We start from the raw sequence: 23,276 nt of genomic DNA on the forward strand, positions 1-23,276 counted from the left end.
CAGTAAGCCAATATATTGAGAAATGGTAATAAAAAAGACTAGAAGGTGTTAGAAATTGAGGAACTCGTGATAACTTTTACATTTTTCCTGTGATTCTAAAATTGCTATAATTTTTTTGTTTGTTTGTTTTTGCTGTGAATCTCACAGCCAAGAGTCACCAGAGGAGATGTAGTAAAGTGGCATCTGAGACCTGTGACAGAAAATTAATATAAGAAAAAGAAATGAATGAAGGATGGACTCTAAGCATGTATCAATATTTTTTAGCAATTATGGCAAAGGTCATCACTAGTATGTTATAATGCAGTAAGTATTGGGCACATGGGTACTCTGCACGTTAGTTTTGCAATTTTTTTTTGTTTTCTTTTTCGAGGAGATCTGCCTGCCTCTGCCTCCCGAGTGCTGGGGTTAAAGGCGTGTGCCACCCCTGCCCGGCTTAGTTTTGCAATTTTTGTGGAAACATTCAAGCAATATTACTAACTAACAATTTGAGTCATGGGCCTCTGGAGCAGCTCAGGGGCAGAATGTTTGCCTAGTATATGTGAAGACCTGGGTTTATCTCCCACCACCACAAAAACCAAATCTTTACTAGAAAATAATCACATTACTCATGGAAAGAATGGTGATGTCTCCACACACACACAAAAAAAAAGAATACAGCTTGATTTTCAATGAAACCACATAAATATCTAAAGTAAAAACATTTAACTTGATTATTATGTTCATATTTGCTGATTTTATTTCTATTAAACTTTCCATAATTAACTGGCCCATGCTTCCTCCTGTGGTAGATTTTATGTGCTGACATTTCAGCTTTCTCGTGAGGTTACTGTTATTTGGTACATGCAATATCCACAGGAGTGCTTCCGCTTAAAAGCTTATTTCATCTGAATATATATTCTTACTGAATTCATGTATTTTAAAATTATTTTAAATCAGTTTCCTTAAAAATGATTTACCTTTGCTTTGCTTTCTACGATAAAATAGTCAAAATATTTTTTATTGTCTGAATTAACATTGCATATGTTCTCTCTATTCCATAACTAATTTGTCAGGCACATAGCAATCTTTCTTCTTCAGTGGTATTGATCCACATGCCCCTTTTTGGTCAAGAGTAAGGCTTCTTTAATTACTTTGGCTGACTTTCATTTTTAACAAAGACTTACACACTGAGTATCGTGTTTTAGTGTTTTCTTTTGCCCTCAATTTACCTGTACTTGGGTCCTATGGATTGATGGATGGACTGTCTATATTCTTAAAAACATACCATCTACACTAGTCCACACTGACAGTGCTTACCTCAGAAAACCGAAAGAGCTATCGCTCAGTTTCTCGAAGGTTGGGTAACCTCTTCACTTTCCTTTGCCAGAGGTGTTTTGACCTTTAATTAAAAGGAAAATTTGTTGTCTTCCTTTCAGAAGACAGCAAATAATGAACTCATTAAAATGAGGTTAGTGTTCAGGCCTTAGAGCAATAAGAGTTGAAGTCTCATTAGCAGCTAACAATGCAGAACACAGCACATAAATAAACCTAATACAGCACAGCAAAATGCCTCCGCGCATTAAATTTGAGCAGAATCAAATGTTTACCGTCGATGATGTTTAGGGCATGAAGTTTTAATGCAGTTAATAAAAGAAAGCAAATTGCTTCCTATTAGCCATGAAATGTTGCCACGGAAATTGTCCCAAACATATATTATGTAAATATGAGGTATGTTGGCAATTAACATGATATTATAGAAAAATATATGCCTTGATTAATAGGTGATATAATTAGAAAAATAAAAATGATAAGAAACCTCTAAGGGTACTTGTAGATATTAATGTGAAAAAGTACAGAGTGTAGGATATTAAGCAACTCTTGTTGCACTAACTCACATGGTGAGAGGTACCTGCACTATGGATGCAGTGAGGGTAATATCACCCAACTGATGAGCTATCAAGCAAGTAGGAAATACTTTAAGAGCATATTTTAAAAGGCTTCCTTTACACGGAATGAAGAATCTCATCTCACAAACTCTGTGCTGGCTTCTCTGAAGCATACTAAGTATTATAACTAGTAAAATAACCGTTAGTTATTCAATAGTTCAGTCAATATTTGACATTCTTTTAAAGCTTGATTCTACATCACAATTTTTAAATAAAATAATTGCCAATACTGAGTTTCTCTCTTTTTTCTTTCATTCTTTCTCTTTCTTTCTTTCTTTCTTTCTTTCTTTTTTCTTTATTTTTATTTTATTTTTTGCAACAGGCCAGTTCTCTGTATAACAGACTTGACTGTCCTGGAACTAACTTTGTAGACCAGAATAGTCTTAAACTCACAGAAATCTGCTTGCTTCTGCCTCCTGAGACCTTACACTAAAGGTGTGTGCCACAACCACACAGCAATAATGAAGTTTTCTTTTCCCACTGTATCAGATTATTTAGATAAGGTAAGACATTTTAATCAATGTAGTTCATCTATAACTAGATCATATAGAATTTATTTCTTAAGTAAGAAACATTGTTTAGGTTATATTTCACTTTTATATACTTGTTTTTACAATTTTTCCTATTTATTTGTTTATTCCTAGCTAGCTCTTACATCTCAAATTCACCCATTTCTGTTATTTTATATTTTACCACAAAGGTTTTGGCTTGTTACCTCACATCTTGCTTCTTGGGCAGCTAAATGGTGTCTGCCTGACTCAGTCTTTTTGTCCTTGCATTCAGTTTAGTTTTCCCACCTAGCTATATTGTGAACTGCCATAGGACAAGGCAGCTTCTTTATTAACCAATAGTAATAAGACATATTAATAGCATAAAGAAGGGAATCCCACATCAAGTTGGAGTCCTAAAACCTTAAACTTTATAGTATATTCAATTTTATATCGCTTTCCTGCTGATACTTGTAAATTCTGCAACTCTTACTTCTCAACTGGAGAAGTTGTCTTTCTGTTTCCTCTCCTCTGCTTGTGCTCATACAAATTCTCAAAAACTCACCAGACATTAAGATGTGAATTCTAAACATCATTTCTCTGATCATCATTCTCACATGTCATAACTATTAAATTCCTAATTTTTACACATTATTAGATCATTTGTCTGCCACTTGTATTACCTTTTGGAAAGTAAACACCTAATTGGAGGAAGTTTTTGGTATTACCCAAAGCTGCAGTATTTACAGCACATAAAACAGCTAGGCAATATTAGCAACATAAAGGTCACTTGAGTATATAAGTACAGTGATGTTATGTTTCATCTATTTGAAATTCTTAAGTTTAGCTTTTACTTAGCATCTTAGAAAAAAATGCACCTAGTTGTAAATAGTCTAAGTCACAAAAAAGGATAGCATGCATACAAATAGATTTCCAGTCTTGCTTTGGCTTGGAGACAATGACAGCAGGATCGATGCCATCAGGACTGGATGCCATCACTTTTAGGACCCTTTGCTTTGTTGTTGTCCTCTGTGAGCATCTGACCAAACTCACTCTGCCTAGAGGGAGTCAGAGTATGGAAACTAGCCAGAGGTGGTCAGGTGATAGAGTCTGTTTTGTTATAAATATGCATGGTAATTAGGCTGTAAATAGCATTGTCTGTTATTTGATGCTATGCAGCATTAGGAGTGACAGGAAGATCTCACGAGATCAACTTTATTTTTGCAAGGTAGAGAGGTAGAAAGATCCTGCAGAAGGTAATTGGTCTGCCATGTGTGTGAAAATCCCATCTTAAATGCACCACAGTGTGGATTTGTGCTTTAGTTTCTATAATAATCATGGCTGTGTGTACATAAAGAAGTCTTTTCATATTCATAGAAAAAAAACCTAGGAGTGCTTGTTATCTTTTTCCTGCTGGCAGAGAAATGAGAAAATTCTACTCTATTTGAGCTTAAACAATAAATAAAGCCCAGTGTCTCAAATATACACAAAGTGACTCACAACTTGGCAGCCTGTGGAAATGATTCTTACAAACAAATGTAAAGACGCATGCATATAAATATATTCTTGCCAAATTTTTAATTTTGTATCAAAGTACTTCTTCAAACATATATTATATTAAAATAAGCATGCAAATACTTAGGGTGCAATGAAATGAACATGCTGTGTCTTTTTAAATTAAAAAGCAGAAACAGTTACACACGCAGAACATACACGCCTCGATAAACAAGTGGATGTGTATGTTTTAAAGGGCTGAGTACTCTAGCTGGATTGAGCTGTTTAGTAGAAGAGACCCTAATAAATGTTTGTAGAAGTGCAATTCCTGAGGGAATTAATGCCAGTGATGTTTAGTTAAGTTCGATTTTGGCCCTGTAACTAAACATGCTTACTTACAAATCAGTTTTTGTTGAGTTTCTGGGTGAAGTTGTACCTTTTAAATACTGAATTTATGCCACAGTAATGAAGAAATTAGAACTTCTCTAAAGATAGTTATGTTTGCAATTCAATCATAAGTGGTAAAGTTTATTCTTTTCTAACTCCCTGTAGGTAATTGTTGGAAATGCTTAATCTGATATTTCTAATTTTTTCATAAAATTAGGTTGATAATAATAAAATAGTTTAAAATGTAACTATAGTACAATATAAAAACAAACTAGAAACTCACGATAACAAACATTTAATAGGTTCTTTGCATTTACTTATCTGTTAGTACAAAGATATATTTAAAAACAGCATTCTTATTCAAAAGAAATATAGATTTAGACACCATACTATATGTTGTATAGTTTTATGTGAGGTACAGTGGTACATGTCTTCAGTACCAGCACTGAGACAAGGTGGCTATGATTTCAGAATCAGTCTGGACTAAATATGCAGTTTGATGGCACCATAGTGCACAAACTGAGAAGGTTTATTTTCGGTACTCAAGAACACAGTTAGAATTAATTATAGTTCCAGTAGACTTTAATGATCTAAAGCATGTGTAACTAATAACTGATTACCATGCTACTAAAACATTTCTAACCAGCATGTGAGCAAGAAATGTTTCTAGAGATGGAAATAGAAGACAGGAATCAGGCAAGTTGTGACTGTCTTAATGGTGTCATAGATGTTACTGAGAAAGAAATAGAGATAACCCCATGAAATAGAACAGATATAGTCATTCCAATGATGCATAACATTGAGGAGGTGGCTGCTTCAGAGCTCTGCAGTCTTAAAGGCATAAAATATAAACTGAATTTTATGCATAAGCATATAAATTTTAGATGGTCAACAGAAAATAAACTCAATGGCTCTTTAGAAGTTCCTTGTTTCACAATCACATATCAGGATAACTTTTAAAATTTTATCTTATTTATTATTTAATTTATGTATTTTTTATCACTTTTTACCACAAAGGTAAACTGGAAGCTTCTTCCATTTTTGAGTTTTTATGCTTTTTTTCAGAGTGCAGAAATGAGTGTGTCTCTGTATCTATATCTGTTTCCTGTGCATTTTCCTGGGCTTTTTCCTTATGTTTGGTTTGTGCTATTCAGATATGCTAGGTTTTGTTTTGCCCTCTTTTATTTAATCCCTTAGGCACAGTTGCTTTTTCTAATGAGAGACAGAAAAGGTGTGGATCACAATGGCAGTGAATGTTGGAAGGAACTGGGAGGAGGAGAACATGGGGAAACTTATCAGGATTTATTCTGTGAGGAAAAAATCTATTTTTAATAAAAGCAAAATACATATTTGTACTATTTAAATTTTCTTTCTATATTTACTTATTTTTGAGTTTTTTTGGTCTGGGTGTGTGTACATATAGTGTACGTGTGCCTGGTGTCAGTAAGATCAGAAGTGGAGGATCAGATGCCCTAGACTTGGAATTATAGGTGGTTGTGTGCCACCACAAGGTTCTGAAATGGAACCTAAGTCCTCTGAAAGAACTGCAAGTGCTCTAACTCTCTAAACCAATTCAGAATACAATTTTGTTAACAAAAGTAATTTAATAGATTTTTTTAATTTTAATCAAGAAAAAAATTCCCAGGAGAGTATAGTATTATATTCATTTAGAGTGAAATTTTTCTTAACATATTTAAAGGATTATATAATATTAAGAAATTGATCTTGATCTGAGGCTCTTTTTAGATAACACAACCTAGAATAAGAAAAAATAAACACTTTATACAGATTATTTGCAGTGATTGTGTAACAGAATCTATAGAGTCTTATTTCTTTTATTTTGCTACTTTCACTGAACAATAAATAGTAAGCCATATTCCAGAGAAGTTGGTACAGCCTCAGAAAACACCTCTACTTCATGATTCCACTTTCTTTGTTTCCTCAAAGACTATAACTCAAATTTGGGCAGGTGGTATGGGTACTCTCTGATAGTTTAAATAAAAGTTGAAATACATCAACTTTAAGATATTTTTTTCTGCCAATTATCTCCATTGTATTAATGCCATTAACAAGCTTCATAATATAGTTACTGAAGTATTCTGATCATAAATTTTATTTATGCAGTATTATTAAGTTTTTCTTATGAAACACAGTTTAGAAAGCCTAAGTTTCTTGTTAAGAAATTTTGTTTCATTGACTAAACTTTTATATAAAAATGTCATTGTCTACCCAGTAGAGGCAACAGTTTAAGGTCCACATTTGAAATCAACTCTAAAGATGAGGATGGGGGTGTATCAGCTTTGGAGCGTCCATAAACAGTCAACATACATCCTCTTCCGGCATGGGAGCTGAAATCTACAGAGATGTAAATTGAACATTAAAGTTCTTGCCTAATATACAAATCCAATGTCCTGAATTTAGGACTCACCAGATCCTCATGATAATGTCTGACACATTTTGAGACACCCGACGCCCACTGTCACATCACAGAGTTTGTTCTTTCAGTTGTGGGTGCATGTTTTGTTTAACTTCCTATTTGATTTATTATGCCTAACAGTCTCTTTTACTTCATTAAGTTTTATTCTCTCTCTCTCTCTCTCTCTCTTTTTTTTTTTTTTTTTTTTTTGGTTTTTCGAGAAGGGTTTCTCTGTAGCTTTGGTGCCTGTCCCGGAACTAGCTCTTGTAGACCAGGCTGGCCTCGAACTGCCAGAGATCCGCCTGCCTCTGCCTCCCGAGTGCTGGGATTAAAGGCGTGCGCCACCACCGCCCGGCTCTTCATTAAGTTTCATTGTTGTAATACCCCCAAAAAAATCTTAACTACGAGCTAGTTCAATCTAGTATGAATTTATTATTTACTCAACTACTTTGGTACTTGAGAAAATAAAATCACTATCTTGTTGATTCATTATTTAAAATTTCTTAAGAAATTAGTCATATTGCAAATGATAACCTCTGAAGTTATAGGATATTTTTATAGTTTTACAATTCAGAATAGTGTATGTCATGGTGTAGACTTTGAGTCAAAACCTTAGAGTTAATTAAATATTAGGATTATAGAGAAGTCTTGGTGGAAGCAACCTATAAAAGAAAGTGCCAATAACTTAAAAAGTACTATTTCAAGGATCACAGTCGATTTGCCTTTTGTTCAAGTTTATTTATTTGATTCAAATTGATGATCAGTTATATATATAACTAAACTTTCCACAAACGCCTCTGTGATTTTGATGGTTTGACCCTCAGCTTATGTTCCTATGAGCTAGTGTGAATTTTAAGAGATGAGTTGTTCAGAAAAGAGTTGGTCCTTAGTCCCTTCCTGTAACTTTCTTTAATTTTCTTCCTGTAGGAAGGACACCTATTATATGCTATATCACTAGAGACCTATGCTAACCAGGCCAATTATCTATGGACTTTAACCTCTGAAACCATGAGAGAAAGGTTATTCATAGAAGTTATTGTATATGATTTATCACAGTTGTGGCTGAGTAAGAGTAACAGGAAAGAAAGAAAGAAACAGATTCTAAGAGTAGGCTCTATGATAGATTAAAAGGACCCAGGTAAATTTAAGTTAACGATACATCTGAGAAAAAAACTAAGTCTTGCAATGACTGAATGACTGATTACCATCCCACCATTCTCAATGAATTTCGAAGTAGCCCCCCCACTCCCCCATCTGCGCTCTGTGCGCTGGTACCCAGTTCGGGAGCTTCAGGCAACAGGGCTGGAGGTTAAAATACACAGACACAGACAGACAGAGAGACAGCGACACGGGTCATTCCTTTTATTGTGTTCAGGGGCAGATTATATAGAGATAGCCACGCCCCCGGCCAAACCCACCAGAAACAACTCTCCTGCCATCAGGAACTCCTGAAGGTCTCATGCTCAGAGCAGCTGTAGGCACTCAGATCAGGGGATTACAAGAAATTCAGGATCTGGAGTCTCACTGCTCCCAACAGAAGCACACATAGCATACTTTTGAAAACTGTATTTAACAGTGGCCCAGAATTCTGTGAACACCAACCTGAATTTGAGACTCTCCCATAACAAAGTTTAGGGTGGATGACAAACCCACCTGCACCCATAAAAGAGCTTCAAAGACAGACAAAGTGTTCTGCTGATGCAGTCAGACAAAATTCACAACACTGTAAGTGGATTTCAAATTTAATTTGATTTATATAACCTTTCTGTGTTCTTTAATAATCATGCAGAAAATGGAAACTCTACTCAGATGTGATACAAGCTAATCTTATTTTACAAGGTCAAATCACCTTTCAGATATTGTCTTCTAATTGCCAGTATTTTTACCTAGTGTGATATTTGACCTTCCATTATTCAAAAACTATATCCTGTGCCATGAGGACACTCCTCAAAAACATTAAGTGTGTAGCTTATCTCTGAAATATAGCATCCAGTCCCTGGTGAAAAACTGTAGAAGTAATGACTTGAAACTCTCCTGTAGGGTGATATGTGGTGGTTTCCCAGCGCACTCAGGCTCTTTGGGGAAGAAATTTGTGAAATTGTAGGGGAGGTGTTGAAATTTCCTTTAAAGGCTTTCCAAATTTCCCAATTTCACTGAGAGTCGGGAACTGGAATCGTTCATGAAACTCTGGCCTCATTCACTTTCCACAACAGCCCAGCAGCAATCACACTGCTTGATGATTTCCTTTTTTTTTTTTTTCCTGTCTTTAGTGTCTCAAATAGAAGCCCCATTTTTAGTATCTTTTGCTTGTACAACTTCCAATCTCCTAAATGGTCTTGTTTTCTTCCTGTTTTCCTACTTACTGGAAGCTTGTTAGCCAGACCAATTAGCCATGGACTTTAACCTTTAAAACCATGACCACAAATAATTTCTTCATGGAAGCTGTTTATTACAGATGCTTTGTCACAGTTATGGTTGAGCAAGAACATTAGGAAAGATAGAACCAGGTTCAAAGATGGAAACAGGTTCCTCTTCAGCAATTACTAAGAGGACACGCATTAAACTACGAATCCCACTTTACATGAAGTGGAGAAAGTGCATTAAGATGATCATATACTCTTTAATGACACTGAATCTAGCTCTCGTATCTGAAGCTAGTGCCCATGTCTTTTATTTTGGACATGGTTATACTACTATTATGACCTCAACTAAATGACCACTCTTTCAAAGACCTTCATTGATCTATCGCCTATTCTATGAAATGTAGGCATTTTGAATTTATTAATAGCATAAAACTCTTTTCATTTAAATAATTATTTTATTGATTTGTATCATATATAAATGCAAGTTTATCAGGATTGTGTGCCAAAAATTTATAGTGAGCATTATTTTACTCATTTATGAAATGGAATTAATGAAGTCATTGGGATGAATATAATGGGATAATTCAAGTAGTGTGTTTTACATTACCAAATGAAGGGAAAGCTCAGGAGTATTGGGTGCTCTGGTTTGGTTCTCTACCACATCCCTCAGACACAGAAGAGTGCCCAAAGTACATCAAGAGCATAGTCTGCATGCAAGGATGGAAAGGAGGATTATGGAGAGAGGAGCTGGGAGATAGTGAGCTCTAGATGATACCTTATTTCTGGTGACTTAGCTCAGAGAAAAAGATACACCAAAAGACTTAAGAGAAAAATTGGAAGATCAAAGTGTAAGTAGATATTTGCCTCAGATGTTTTTGTTTAGTTTAAGCTTAATAGTAGTCAAAGGAGCCAAACAATTTGAATGATACTCCTACAAGAGCCCCTCCCCCCATTTTGGCTACTACTATCAGCAGAGATGTTTACTTATTTCACATAAATTAATTCATCTATTACACCAAGCTAAATTGTCCAATAGTATATTATTTAAGATATATGATGTGGTTATTTACTACAGTTAACTTTGATAGAGTTATAAACTCATCAGGTTTCCTCTTTGATAAGCAGTAAGTGATTATTTAAAAACAAAATCAGCCATAAAAAGAAAATGGAGATGCTTTTAAGGGAGAAAGGGACATAAAGAGAATCAGGGTAATTCAAAATCAAACTTCAAAATCTTTATTCCTCTTTATAAGGCTATCTTATTACTCATCACTTGTGGTTCTAGTCTTTGGACCAAATGCATATGCAATTGACTGTTTACAAATCTTGTGGCCACACAATCACTTCTATGTGATCTCAGGTTTTGAAGGTTATACTGAGTGCTAAGACAAGTGTGCTCAGTTTTATCCCTCTTGTTCTGAATGAACCAATCTTTCACAAAGCAATTTCTCTATGAGGAAAATATCCGTATAACTAATTTGGATGGAGAATTCCAAAAGCATGATCTAATTTTAAGGTAAGAGATAGACTTTTTATTAAGATATTGATTATAACAAAAATTATATGAAACATAACGGTAAATACTATCACTTCATATAATTTTATTTTGAATGATGAACAGTTAAGTTGATTAGGGTAGCCTAAGCCTACAATCCCAGAACCTGAGAATATAGGGCAGAAAGGATATGAGTTAAATAAATATTCCAAAGTAAATAGGAAAATTCTCATGAAGCTTCAACCCTACATAAAAAACTACAGGCAACTAAGGAATGCTAAAAATAGGAGAGGAAAAAAAAAGCACCTCAGGGAAAAGCACAACAATTGGTTAATTTTAACAAATGGCCAGGCTTGAAGACATGCATGCAAGTAACCTTATACAAATGGAACAAGTTACATCTGGGACTGTGTGTGTGTGTGTGTGTGTGTAATATGATAATTAATGAACAACAAAAACAAAAAAATACCTTGAATAGCAGGAAGGGGCATATGGCCCTTTGGATCAGTCACCAACTCCCTCAGACACTCCCTGGGAACCCACTCACCACAAGGGCCAGGAAAACGTTGGCAATCTTAACTTCCCTTCCTCCTCTTCAATTCAAGTTCCCCAGTCTTGCTCCCACCATTGCAGCATGAAAATTGCTGTGGCCCTCCTTCCTCTCTGCTTCCATCCCCAGGGGTACATGTTGATCCTAGTTGCATATTCAGATTTTTTTCTTCCTTTCAAACTTTCTTAGCTTCCCCCATCTCCTAGCCAAACCCCCATTTTAGTGTCAGCTCTCAATACCTAGGAATAAATTCTATGCAGAACCTACAGTAGCCACACTTGAAAGTATCTCAGAATCATTCTTTACCAGGCCAATCACAGCCTCCACACTCCTAAGGACAAGAGAGAGCAACAGAAACCAACGAATGAAATACCTACCTAATAAACACAAGACCAGATATCAGCACCAAATCTATAACCATCTCAAACCAGATGCCTAGACAGCAGCATAAAAACAAGTTAATAACAGTCAAACAATATGTTTCCGCTAAAGACTTAACAACTCTACTATAGTAGAGTACGCCTTGGGATATGCAATATAGCGGAAGCAGAACACAAGGACTCAAAATAGTTATTAGGAATATGATCAGAGACCTTTGAGAAGATAGAAATAAATCCATTGATGAAATCTACAAATAGTCAAATAAAGAGTACAATGAGATGAACAATGTTCAAGACATGAAAGGGGTAATGGAATAAAAAAGAAAACCCAAAACTAAGACAAAATTGGAGAGGAAATACTTAGGAATTCAAGCAGATATCTTAGAGGTATCTTACCAAGAGAGTACAAGACATGAGGCAATGAAAACAAGATAGAAGAAATTGAAACTTTGGTCAAAGAAACTATTAAATCTTAAAGAAGCAAGGCACAAAACATCCAAAAGATCTAGGATACTAGGAAAATATGAGTTCCACTAATAGAAATAGAGTAAGGAAAAGAAGCTCAGATCAAAGAAAAACAATTCCCCACAACATATAACAGTCAAGACACTAAATGTCTTATACCAAAAAATTATTAAATGATAAAAAAATGACCAAATAAAATATGAAGGCAGTTATATTAGACTAACACTTGGTTTTTCATTGGAGACTCTAAAAGTCAGAAGGGCCTGAATGAATGTTCTACAAGCTCAGAATCAGAAAAGTTTTCAATTTCAATAGATGAAGAAAGAGAAATATTCAACAATAAAACCAAATTTAGGTACTTAGGTACTAGGAAAGCATCAAGCTGAAGAGGTTAATCTCATCCAGCAAGAAATAAGTAACCCCAGATAAGCAAATCAAAAGAATAGGTTGAAGGAGCCTATACCTCAACAACACAATAACAAGGATCAACAAACATTACTTATTGACAAGTTTCAATATCAGTGTTCTCAATTCTCCAATAAAGAGACACAGACTAACAGAATGGTTCAAAAAACAGAATACAACCTTCCACAAAAAGAAAAGTGGGTTATGATAAAAGTTAAAAATGAAATTAAAAACATTTTTAGAATTGAATGAAAATGAAAACACAGCTACCAAAAACGTTTGGGACACGATGAAGGTGATTCAAAGAGGCAATTCATAGCACTGATTGTCCACATAAAAATAATTGGAGAAAAAAAATAATTGGAGAGATTTGATATTAGTAACCTAATATCACACCTGAAAGTTCTAGTGGGGAATAGTAAAAACAATAAATACAAAAAGTATAAGCAGTAAGCAATAATCAAACTCAGGACTGAAATCAATGAAATAGAAACAAAGAAAGATGATATAAAATAGCAATAAGACAGTTTTTTCTTTAAGAAAGAACAATAAAGTTGACAAAACATTAGCCAAATTAACTAAAAAAAATAGTAAGAAGATCAAATTAAAGATAAAAGGGACATAACAACAGACACAAAGGGAATTCAGAGTATCATAAAAACATACTCTAAAAACTTGTATTCCACCAAATTAGAAAATCTAAAAAAAGTGGATAATTCTCTTCATATATACCTACCACCTACTATCAATAAAAATAAGAAACTTAAGTAGACCCATAACCAAAACTAAAATAGAAGAAATAATTCAAAGTATACAAACCATAAAAGGGCGAGATTCAAACAGATGTAATGCAGAATTCTACTAGATTTTCAAAGCAGAATTAATGCCAAGACTCCTCAAATTATTATACAAAAGATAAACAACAGGAAGATTGACCAATTCTTTTTTACAAGAACACAGTTCCATGATACCCAAGGGATATAAAGACCCAGTAAAGAAGGAGAATTATAAATAAATTTTCCTTTTTAACATTAATGCAAAATTCTCAATAAAATGCTTGCAAATTGAATATAAGAACACATCAAAAACTTCATCCAGCATGACCGAGTAGGCTTTATGCCAAAGATGTAGGGATGGTTAACTTATATAACTTGGCAAATGCAATCTACAAACTAAAACTAGAAAAAGGTTCATTTCATTAGATGCAAAAATATGCCTATGAAAAATTTAACAGCATTTCATGAAAATGTTCTAGATAGCTTAGCAAATATAAGGGAGTATCTTAAAATAATGGAACCAATTTGCAGCAAGCCCACAACCAACATCACTCTAAATATAGACACACTCAAATTGTTTTCACTAAAGTCAGAAACAACAAGGGTTGTCCACTCTTTCCGTATCTATTCAATACAACACTAGAAGATCTACAATGACGACCTGCCTTCCAAATACACTTGTGTGATAGTGACACAAAGATCTGGGGGGTAAGCAGCCAATCTGATTTGAATTAGGGACACTCTCTGAGATGGAACTGACTCTTGAAAATGCTCATGTGATATAGAACCAGTGACCAGATTGCCCAAGGATCTCGAGGCCAAATACTAGTGTTCTACTAAAGGAACATGGCCATACAATAAATCCTAATGACATTTTAGCTGTACTCATAAATCAGTGTTTGCTTGGACATTACCAGAGAAGCCTCTTTCTGCAATAGATGGGAACAAATGCAGAAACTTCTCAGCTGGAAAATGTAATGTACAAAGAGTGAAAGGCCTCAGAACTCTAAGTCATAAATGGGATATTTTTTATATTTTTGGTTGTAAGACCAGCCTTTAGTGGCTGAGTCATCTCTCCAGTGCTAAATATGGTATATCTATAAAATCCCCTCAAGCCTCAGGGAACCTTATGGAAGGTAAGACAGAAATATTATAAGAGCCAGAGTAGATTGAGAATACTAAGGATGTAAGGCATTTTAGATACAACCAAACTGGAGGCACTTATGATCTCACAGAGACTGTGGCAGTAAGCATAAAGCCTACATGTGTATGATCCAGATGGGACCCCAGCACTAAGAGGAAAAGTGGACACAAGCCCCTATCCATTCAAGCCCCTAGAAACTATGTCTAATTGATAATCACTGGCAAATGAAAAATCAGGTTTTTTTTCTGATGGAGTCTCACTGGAGAATCTCAGAGTTGGAGATGAAAAACCATAATTGAAATATATTGTATGAAAAAAATCATGCTTTCAATAAAAGGAAGCAAAAAAGAGGGAAATACGGGAGGGTTCAAAGGGAGAAGGGAGGAATAGAATGGGATAAAGTTGTAATTATATTACAATTTCAGAAAAAGAGGAAGGAAAGGAGAAGGGAAGGAGAAAGGGAGGGAAGCAGGGAGGGAAGGAGGGAGGGAAAAAGAAGGAAGGAAAGAAGGAAGGAAGGAAGGAGGGAGGGAGGGAGGGAGGGAGGGAAGGAAGGAAGGAAGGAAGGAAGGAAGGAAGGAAGGAAGGAAGGAAGGAAGGAAGGAAGGAAGGAAGGAAGGAAGGAAACTGCCAAAAGTGTCCTGACAGAATAAGAAATGAATAAAACAATCTTAATTGCTTATAAATAGAATAAAGAATATATATAGATATCTATGACATATTAATTAAATGCTGATCTTGCTTCTAGTATTTTAGATTTTTTTTCTATTTTCAAATACTCTTTTTTTTTCAACTCCTCTGTAATTTTGAAGGCTTAGCACTTTTGTTTTCAAACTTATTTTAGACAGCTATGTTTAAATTTTAATCGATTTTTAAAATATATTCATTGTTTTATTTTGGTCACTGAAAAACACAGAAATTTACTTCTTTGAGTTATGCAAACTAAAGAGTATTTTCTTAGCATAATTCAAGATATTTTGGGCATCTGGGAACTTCTTTATGATCCAATTTGCTTTATTCTCATTATGTTTGTCATTTGACTCCCACATTTGGCATGACATGCACTAGGAGGCCATGCTTGGGTAGTTTTACTTCCCTCGTCAATGAATATGTCTGCGTGATTTTAGAGATTTAATTAGTGCAAGCACATCAGCGCTTATGTACCTTGGTCTCTGTTGCTCCCTTACTCAAACTGAAACACATTGCTATGCAGTTTCAATATTAAACAATAGGTTGGTAAAATGTAAGTTTTTGTCTATACTGTTCCGATACAACTTTTGGCTGATCTATATTTATCATTTTAGCATTGAAAAATGTTACAAATGAGATAAATGAAATTAATCCTATTATTGTCATGCATTAACGTGTTTTATCTGGCTATAATATAATTCACATGCACAAAATTGCATTTTCCAACAAAGGATATGCAAAAAATGACTAAGATTTGATCAACCTGAACACTTTTATTGACTAGAGAAGAAAATAAGATGGAAAGTACATATAATGAAATGGAAAATTAGGCAAATTTTAAGAAAATAATTTAGAAACACTATCTAAAAGATGAAGAAAGGAAAAGTTTTTGAGGTATTTAAGTTTGCTTCTTGAAGAAAGAAGACTTTTGGATAAAGATTTAATGAATGGGTTGGAGTTTCGAATGGAGATTGGGAATAAGTGTAGTTTTCCAAGTAGAATGAAGAGTGAGATAGAGATAGAGACACATAGAGGGTGCTTCAGTGTTGGTTCTGGTTAAGGACCACCTGGTGAAGTAGGGAATGGAGAGACGCATATAACCTAACTTGATATTTAAAGATCCCAGAGATTTATGACTGATAGGAAAGACTGACATCTCCAGAATTTATTGAATTTGCGTATTGAACGAACACTATTCAAGCCATCTTGTGAATCAATCTTTTTCATGTCCCCTATGATGTAATCTTAAAATAATTTTAGTACATAAGTGTTCCTTATTCCATTTTATAGATGTAGGAAAAATAAAGAATGAAAATGGCTGATAAAACTTGAACCATTAATAGAATACCTTTCTTTAGTCAAGTGTCCAATGCTCTTTCTGTGCAGGAAGCCCAGCATGACTGTAGAGAGTAGGAAATAGAGGAACATAAATGAATAGTGGAAACACTATTGTTTCTACAGTCCTTACAAAACCCAAAAGAAATGTATTGGGAACTTGCAAAGTAAGGTTGACTTTGGTAGATTCCTGTTTCCTTTTTAGAGTTTTCCTCTCAAAAGCACATAATGAGTAGATGTGTAGGGAAATATACTACAAAACTCCCGACAAAGCACCACCTAGACTTCTATGAAGAGGAATAGTTGCACACATGTGACTATCTAATTTATATTATTTCCTCTTTATCTGCCTCCTCCTCCTTCCTCTCTTTCCCAAGCCCCTCTCTTACCCTCCCCCCTCCTTCTTTCTCCACCCTCATCTCTGTCAGCAGTAAGGCCTAAAGCTACATGGTTCGTGTTTATTATTCTCGATACAAAAGTGTAGCATGCTTAATAAAAACCCAAAGACAGATATTGAGTTCAAACTGAATATCAGAAAATCAAAGCAGCCAAACCACTAGAGAGGTCTTACCTCTACCAAGGCTCAGACAAAGGGTCAATCCTGTCCTCAACATCACTGATGACAGCAATGCTTTCCACCAAGCCTGTCAGACTGCAATGAGTTCTTGTCTCCTCCTGCCTTACAAACCCCCCCCCCAGCCTTATCACTCCTTTCTCCACTTCCCTAGAGATGGGATTAAAGGCATGTGACTCCTGAGTGCTCAGAGCATGTTTGTGTGAATTCTATTTATCTTTTTAGACAGACTCAATCTTGTGTAGCCCAGGGTGGATGTAAGTCCTGGAATTAAAGGTGTGTGCCAACACTCCCTGGCCTCTTGTGTCTAAGTTCTTTATTCTTATCTTCAAGCAAGCTTTATTTATTTGAACAGAAATAAAAGATCACTATACAATAGTAAGCCCTTATTGGGATAAAGTGATGCAGATAGAAATATCAATGACTTTAGGAACTCAGAGGAAAAAACAATGAGTAGATAGGATCAGAGAGGAAAAGAGGAAATAAAAAAAACCAATGTGTATTTCAAAATACTGTATCATAGGGTCTGGGAACAGAAAAGAGACTAACTAAGAAAAAGAATGCACATTTTTAAAGGCTTTGTTCCATAGCATTCAACAATAACCTCAACAAATTCCGTGTATTTTGGCAACACCTTTTTTTTTTTTTATTGAAAATAGAGTATTGTTTCCCTCACTTCACTTCCTCTAGCTCCTCCCAACCCTGACTCCCTCTCCATTTCCATTACAGAAAAGAGCAGGCCTCCAAAGATGACTGCCCAACAAGACAAAATAAGAACATAGCCCTTATATCAAGACTGGACAGCATCCCAATAGGAGGATAAGAGTTTCAAGTGCAGATGAAAGAGTCAGGGATACACCTGCTCCCACATTTAGGAGTTCCACAAGAAAAAGATAGCAGCCATAACATATACACCGAAGACCTTCTATAGATTCATGTAGGCCCAGTGCATTCTGGAGTCTCTGTGACCCCATGTAAGCACTGCCTAGTTGATTCTGTGGGCCATGTTCTCCTGCTGTCTCCAACCCTCTGACTTCTACCTTTTTTCCTTCTTCCTCAGGGTTTCCACAATCTCTGGGTGAAGGGACCCAATGGATAGCTCCAATATTCATTCTCTCTCTCTCTCTCTCTCTCTCTCTCTCTCTCTCTCTCTCTCTCCCTCTTCTCCACAATGTCTGGCTGTGGGTTTCTGCATCTACTCCCATATGCTGTAATACTGTAGGATCTACTCTTGTATGCTGTAACACTGTAGGAGGAAGTGTCATTGATGATGACCAGAAAAGGGACCAATCTATGCGAATAGCAGAATATCATTGGGAACCATTTCTTTGACATTTGAAAATGACCATTCATGTTTGGTTCTACCCTAGGTCTCTGGGCTATCCAGTCTCCAGTTTCTGGCCATCAAAGCAGTGTCAGGCATGAGCTCCCTCTTGTAGAGTAGTCCTCAAGTTGAGGGACAACATCGTCTCTTTAGTGTTTCCTTAAGTCTTATTGCATCTTGTTATGCCACGTTTGGCTGATACTCTGGGAAGACTGGTTTTTTTCTGAAGGGAAAAGTAGGAGGCGAGGATCTGGGGCTAGGGAAGCTGGTAGGAGTGGAGGGAGGTGGAACTGCAGTCAGGATGTATTGAAAACAAAACAAAAGTAAAGAATGTTTAAGACTTGCTAGAATTAGAATTAACTAAAACTAATGAGTTTAGTTTTCCAGAGGTGATTTTTTTTGTTTTTGTTTTGTTTTTTGTTTGTTTGTTTGTTTGGGTAAACCTTAAATAAGATTTTCATGATTGTTTCCATCATAATTATAGTCCTGGATAACCACTGACTGTGTTATTTTATTATTATTCATTGGCCATTGTTCCCTCCTCCCTCCCTTCTCCTTCTCTCCTTCCCATGTCCTTCTTTTCATTCATCTTTCTTCCCTCCTCTTAGATTAAAATCAAACAACTTACAAAGAATAGTACATACCAAAGAAATGATTAAAACCTAATCTTATTCATCATGATGAATGTAAACAATCTAAACTACGGCTCTTTTTTCACCCTAATAGTTGGATCCAGTAGTCAAAAAGTATTGGAATTAATAGTGCCAATTTTCTAACAGAATAAAGTTCTCTTGTACATCTATTGGAAAATAGGATACAAGTTCTCAATTAATAAATCAGTAATCATGCCAATAAGGAAAGAAAAGAACATGAGAAAGTTCCTAAATATGCTGTTAAGATGGGAGTATTGATAAAATGAGCAGTTCTGGCTAGTTATTACCAATGTGTTTTTATCCTCCTACAAGTGGGAAGTTATAAGTGTAATTCAAAATCTAAGGATTAAGGAAGTGTTTGCTATGTTGGGAGAATTGAGAATATTTCTTCATGGAATTGACAGCATATAGCATATTCATTCCCTTATGTTTTTTTTCTTTTCAGAATTACAAGCAACGCCTTATAAATGTATATTGCTTATTAGTTTATGAAGAAAAAGCTCAAGCTTTCACTTCAGTAATAATACCTTAAAAATCATGGGAGCGGTAAAAGTAACATGGTCACATAATGAAACGTAGTGCAAATAAAAGTTCTGCCCTGTTCCTTAGTAACATACAGAGGTCTTGTCTACAACAACAATTCTAAAAATTTCCCCCATGGAAAGGAAATGTAATAATCTGAAATTCAAGAAATGTCTCATACAAAATGAAAAATGATTTCAAGGCTGTGCAGTTGGAGAATTGGCTCTCAGTGATGCATAATGTGTTCAGGATTTAACTGTTTCACAGTTCTGTGACCTTCAATAGAATAACATCCGTAATAATTACAATAGCTGCGATATGAATACACAATCGATGCCCATCAGACACCAGAGCTCAGCAAAGCTCTTGTTTCTCTCATGCACACACATTTGTGAAAGAGGCATCCCAAGGCTTCATATTTATTTTTCTAAAATTATGTTAATTTCTTATTTATTTCAGGCATTACTAGAGACTCAAAATTTACTGCGCACTCAGGTTGCAAATTTTACCTTCAACCTTGGATTTTCAGGGAAGTTTTACCACACAGGTAAGAAGTAGCTTTGTGTTCTCAGGCAGTTACATATAAACAGGATATAGACTTTTAAATGTTCTATAAGAAGTAGACATGGGGTGTCTATATTGATTATGGGGGGTGGGAAACTTGGGTTTATTGTAAGAGTAGCTAGATCCAAACATTAGAGAGTTTGTTTACTTGGGAAAAACTTGTAAAATAAAAGGCAAAAGAGAAATAGCATTGACATAAGGACTCTGTAAAAGGAACCATTGTCATTATGGCAAACGTAATTATGCATCCCTTTGTCTGTGTCACATAAGCGAAAGTACAATAAAGAATCAATGATGACAACAACGACATTATAAACAGAATTGGACAGCGTTTTTAACCATCAAATGCTGGAGTTGATAGATACTTTGGCATACATTATTTTAATGGGATATGTATTCTATAGACTTAAAGAAATGCAGTAGACCCTAAAGGTCATCATCTTATTAATTTACCTTCCTGTTGATAATTTTATCTAAAATTATTTTTGCTTAATACAGATGATAGCTATTAAAAATCCTTGCAATCAGTCATGCATTTTCACCACCTCTGTCCACTTATCTTTCCGTTTATTCCCAGACCCTCAGCAGACTCTCAAAACATGCCTGGTATTTATGTACTTTATCTGATCCTGTGTCTTACTTCTTTGCACATTCAGATTTTGACTTTCATCTTAAGAATATTAGTATTGCATTATATTACATTAAGGTATGCAGGTACTATGTTTATAAAATGTTTTGTCTTACACTCATGGAGAAACAGTAGTAAAGTATGTATTGCAGCCTCTGTAAAGAGCACAGTCAAGATCTCTATCTATGTGTGCATTTCGACTGTGAGCCAAATGCTTTGTTTAAGGTGTTCAATTGTGGGAAGCATATCATAGTCATCACTTATGCAGCTTAGTGACTCATACAATATACAGTGTGAAGGCAGCCTGCAATCATCCTATGTGCACCACATTTACTCAAGGAGACTGTCTAATGCAGAGTTCGGCATGGTTCATTAAGACAGTGAAGGAGAAATGCCTTGCTGGTATTTTCCTGATGTCTGTTCGTGTTTTTCTCCTTGGAAATATTTAAATTTGCCTAAAGAAGGGAAGTTAGTTCTTAGCTAGTTGGTAAATCAAATGATTGTATATCTTAAAGGCCATTTGAAGAGAGATTGGGTCATCATCTCTGCACAAGCAAGGCAATTCTACCGTACAATTTTGAAAATCGTCATGATTTTGTAAATCTCCTTCAAAAGCCTCCTTAAGAAATGAGTTCAGCCCTAAGACGCTCTGACTATGAAGTTATAAAGCAGATAACCGTAAAAGCCGTGTCTGCTCATGCAGGGGAATAAAGCTATGAGATTACTTGAGGTTCATACACAAACAGTACAGTTTTGCCTTAAACACCCTCACAGTGAAGCAAATCCATTCTCTTGGCTATCTAGATAGCCACCTCAGTGTTTATTTCCTTCTTAGACATATTAAACCTGCCAGACAAACTCAGAGTCATTGTTGATAGAAGTTATGGTATTTCCTATTTCTTTGTTATTATCCTAGGCTTGTATACAGTACACATCCATTAGGAAATACACAAGACAGGTTTTTAGTTTTGTTAATATTTTAAAAATAGTTACTACTATTCACCCCTAAGACACATCTTAATTATATCTTTGAAGCAGACTTCATTGACTCTGAAATTGGAACTAGCCTAGTAAAAACAGAGAGAGAGAGAGAGAGAGAGAGAGAGAGAGAGAAGATGGAAGAAGTGTTCCATAATATGATGCAATGGTAATAGCTCACTTAGCAAAGAAGACATATGTACATATAAACACATAAATCCTAAGAATTTAATTTTCTTCACATAAATATATAACTTCTATTTAACTGCTCTGTTGTGTTGTCTAAAGGAGTATAGAAAATGATTTTTCAAGTGCACAATCGTATTCTGTTGAGTTCATATCAATCTATTTAGGCTTCAGACATTTCCTCAAGTGCTAAATGCTGAGATACCCTCTATCATAAAGGCATACCTCATCTCTGTCTAGTCACAATTCTATCTGGAGATTTAACATTATAGAAAAACAGGTCGAAAGCCAAGGAAGTCCATTGCTTCTGTGTGCTTGTGGCTGTGATGTGTGACTGTTTTCTCCTAGGATGGTCTGATTTCCCAGTAAGTAAGTATGCTGATTGATAAGTCCCATTATTCTGAAGACATTTAATCTCATGTTTCTCGTGTTGTGGTGACTCCTGCTTCATGGGTTAGCCGCCTCATTTGTTTGTATGTGTCATGTGCTCTTTCCTATCCACCTCTCTGACCTTCATGTTAAAGCCAATCTCACCCCAAAATGACATATTACTAAATCTCTCCCCAAAGAGTCATTCATCCACAGATGGCAGATTGAAAGAGGAGCACAGAGTGCTGATTAAAAAGAAAAAAATAATAATAAAAGTATGGAATTTAGAATAATTTTTTTTAGTCTGAAAGTGCTTACATCTTGATTGAAAATGGATCGTGAAAACTCCATGGAATAAAAACCCCACAGCTGAGGCCACCTGCTGGGAATGCTGTACTCTTGATTTTTCACTGGACATGATTTCTAGTGAGAATTATTCCTGTTATTATAATTTAATAATCAATTAGTCATAGTCAAATCAGTAATTGTCATGAATAATGTTTGGAAATTAGTTAAAATTGTTTTCCCAGGTTATCACTTTTAGTCTCTACGAATTAACTTAATTAAAAATGTGTTAAGGTCAAAGAGGAAAAGAGGGAAACTGCTATCCTAGTTTTGTGATTTTCTTCACTCTTCTTTGTACATTGTGGTTTTAAATACCAGACGTTAGAGACCAATGGGTTCTGTTGAAATAAATCTTTGACATTTTATCAACTATATAAACATTTGTGTCTTAGTTTCCACATTTATAAATGGTGATTATATTACCTCCCATATGTGAAATTATATGATAATAATTGCTCATTATTAGTAATTATGTATGAGAATAAAGGTCCCTGAAATGCTAATTTAAATCTGTTTTCGAATTTGAGGATAGTAGGTACCTTTTAATATACACTTATTTGCTAGCAAGAATCATATAGGTGGCTAATATAGGTGATTTATGTTTGATTTCAACCCTGGGACAAATGACTGAGGTGCCTATTTAACAGACCTGTCATCCAGGTTCTACCTGCATCCATCAGTCCCTACCTCTACACAGTCCTCCTGGCCAACATAACCAGGCCTCTACCCTGAACTCTCCAGCCCAGAGAGCTAGGCTATTCCCTGCAAAATCCAACCACTTTGGTTGCCTGCCTTCTTTGTACCTTTGGAGCTCCTGGCT

The 23,276-nt window shown here is 35.4% G+C and overlaps 1 protein-coding gene across 2 annotated transcripts in view; it reads left to right on the forward strand.

The window, feature by feature from the left end:
* The window catches only part of Ndst4 (N-deacetylase and N-sulfotransferase 4), a 270,123-nt gene that overhangs the window by 102,746 nt on the left and 144,101 nt on the right, over window positions 1–23,276 (forward strand). For both annotated transcript variants that reach the window (XM_057793295.1, XM_057793296.1), the window contains exon 3: window positions 19,846–19,933. In XM_057793295.1, coding sequence (XP_057649278.1) covers window positions 19,846–19,933 — 88 coding nt within the window. The remainder of the gene's footprint in view (window positions 1–19,845; window positions 19,934–23,276) is intronic.

The sequence above is a fragment of the Chionomys nivalis genome, chromosome 18, assembly GCF_950005125.1.
Source record: "Chionomys nivalis chromosome 18, mChiNiv1.1, whole genome shotgun sequence".
NCBI classification, from domain to species: Eukaryota; Metazoa; Chordata; class Mammalia; order Rodentia; family Cricetidae; genus Chionomys; species Chionomys nivalis.